The sequence below is a fragment of a genome, unplaced genomic scaffold, assembly GCF_019419815.1.
Source record: "Pyrus x bretschneideri cultivar Hongxiangsu unplaced genomic scaffold, Pyrus_bretschneideri_v1 Contig38, whole genome shotgun sequence".
NCBI lineage: Eukaryota > Viridiplantae > Streptophyta > Magnoliopsida > Rosales > Rosaceae > Pyrus > Pyrus x bretschneideri.
In genome coordinates, this window is record NW_025999701.1 from 2392125 (window position 1) to 2394009 (window position 1885).

General features: G+C 34.7%; 1 protein-coding gene across 1 annotated transcript; it reads right to left on the reverse strand.

The window, feature by feature from the left end:
* Positions 1-540: 540 nt before the first annotated feature.
* LOC103961815 lies at positions 541-939 on the reverse strand. Its single transcript, XM_048564099.1, has one exon. It carries the CDS (start codon positions 937-939, stop codon positions 541-543), a length of 399 nt encoding a protein of 132 aa, XP_048420056.1.
* Positions 940-1885: the final 946 nt, after the last annotated feature.

Consider the following 1885-nt stretch of genomic DNA (forward strand, 5'->3'; position numbering starts at 1 on the left):
TTAAGAAAATACTCACAGGTCGCAGCCACCAGCTCTTGTAGCAAAGGTAGTTGTTGGGTCCCTTTTATAATTAAGAGGAGGCTCTTTCTTAAAATAAAATGATTAGAAAAGTAATTATAGCTATATCTAGGGAGGAGAATGATTTACAATGAATGGGTTCACCCTCATTGTGGCGTTTTGATATAATAATTCAATGTTATGTGTAAGTTTCTCTCTAAATATTGTATTATTAGATCCGATGACCCTACTAATAATGAACTTGTTGCATGTAAGTTCCTCTTCCAAATTGAAGTAGAGCTTGAGAAGAGCGGACTAGGGCCACCCTCCTCCCTGTGTCACCAAGAGAGAGAGAGAGAGAGATCTAGAGAGAGGCAAAACTATTTGGGGCTTTTCTTTTCTTTCTGAACTCTTTTTTTTTTTTTCAGGTTCTTTCTGAACTCTAGAGTATGTACATTAATATTGAACAAAATATGATTAAGAAAGCAAATTACTCTTCCCCATATTAACAATAAAAACCCGATACATATAGAAAAGGCAAAATTAATTGACCTCAGGAATGCTTTGAAGAGCAGGCCTCCAAGACCTTTGCAACTGGGTCTCAAAGCCATCGCTAACCCTAATCAGCTGAGCCAAAACCTGCTGAACTGACATTTGCTTATACTCCACCTTACCCAACAACTCCTCCAACTGCTTCTTTGTGATCTTGATCTTCACCTCTGTTGCTGCCCCAACTTTACTACTACTACTTTTTGTTGCTGTTGTTGTAGAACAAAATGAATCCATCTGGCTTGCTTCTGCAATCTTCTTGTTGTCCTTCTTCTTCATGATCTTTACGTCCGTTTGATCGCGATAATCGTCACCCTTCATTCCATCTGCTAGACACCCCCAATCCTCTCCTGCCCATTTCATGGACGAATCATGCCTTATGCAATTTCCCATTTTTTCTTGTTTTTCTTTTGTATGAACGGAATAATATTGGAGAGCAAATGCAGAGATGTAGTTTGTGTTATATATACACCGCAAAGGGTGAGGATTGGACAGGGAAATTATTTATTAAAAGGGTCGTGAGGGGTAAGGTGGTAAGGTAATGGGAAAAAGGAAAAGTTTTACGAGAGGAGAGTCAAACCTAATTTGTTGCCACGTCGGATGACATGTTGTCCTACGTGGCTAGTAGTGGGAAGTTTGACCTCTTCAGCATCATCATCCTTTGGACGTGGGTCCTTTTTTGGGGATCGGTTCCAACTGAAAGATATGGGATGATACCATCACCAATCCGCGTCAATAATAACAAATGAGTGATGCTATTCACTCTCGTATTTATTTATTTTTTTTGTTAATTTATGTTCGTTGAAAATTTGAAATTCATCGATTTAATAATCGAAAATTAAATAAAGTGTATGAGAAATAAAATTGAGTGTATGGATATCAAACTCGTAACAAACCATAATATTAATATGTATTTACTTACAAAAGTAGATCAAAATTATGGTGCAATTCATTTGGCATTATCAGTGATAAGAATGGGGAGAGCGTTTAGTTCAATTGGTAGATCATTTGTTATATTTGTCATTTATTTATTGCACGATAAGAGTTTGATTCTAATTTATTTTTTTCTTAAATAAGTCAAAGATAAGAATAATCTTATTCATCGGCTTATCTTGCACATGTTGGCGATATGTGTAATCGTCACTAAAATTTATTTTAAGAGTCAATTTTAACAATTGTGGTAACATTGCTAATATATTAGTTAAACTTCAATTAAAAAGTACATCAATTAGCTAGATTGTAAAGATTAGATTTAATAATCAAATACCAAATAATGATTTTCCAAACTTGATATAACAAATTGCTAGAAATTTAATTTATATAAAAAATTAAGACAGAA

What these genes read in the sequence shown, in the direction of transcription:
- LOC103961815 (XM_048564099.1), bottom strand. Translation starts at nt 939, where the DNA reads ATGGGAAATTGCATAAGGCATGATTCGTCCATGAAATGGGCAGGAGAG.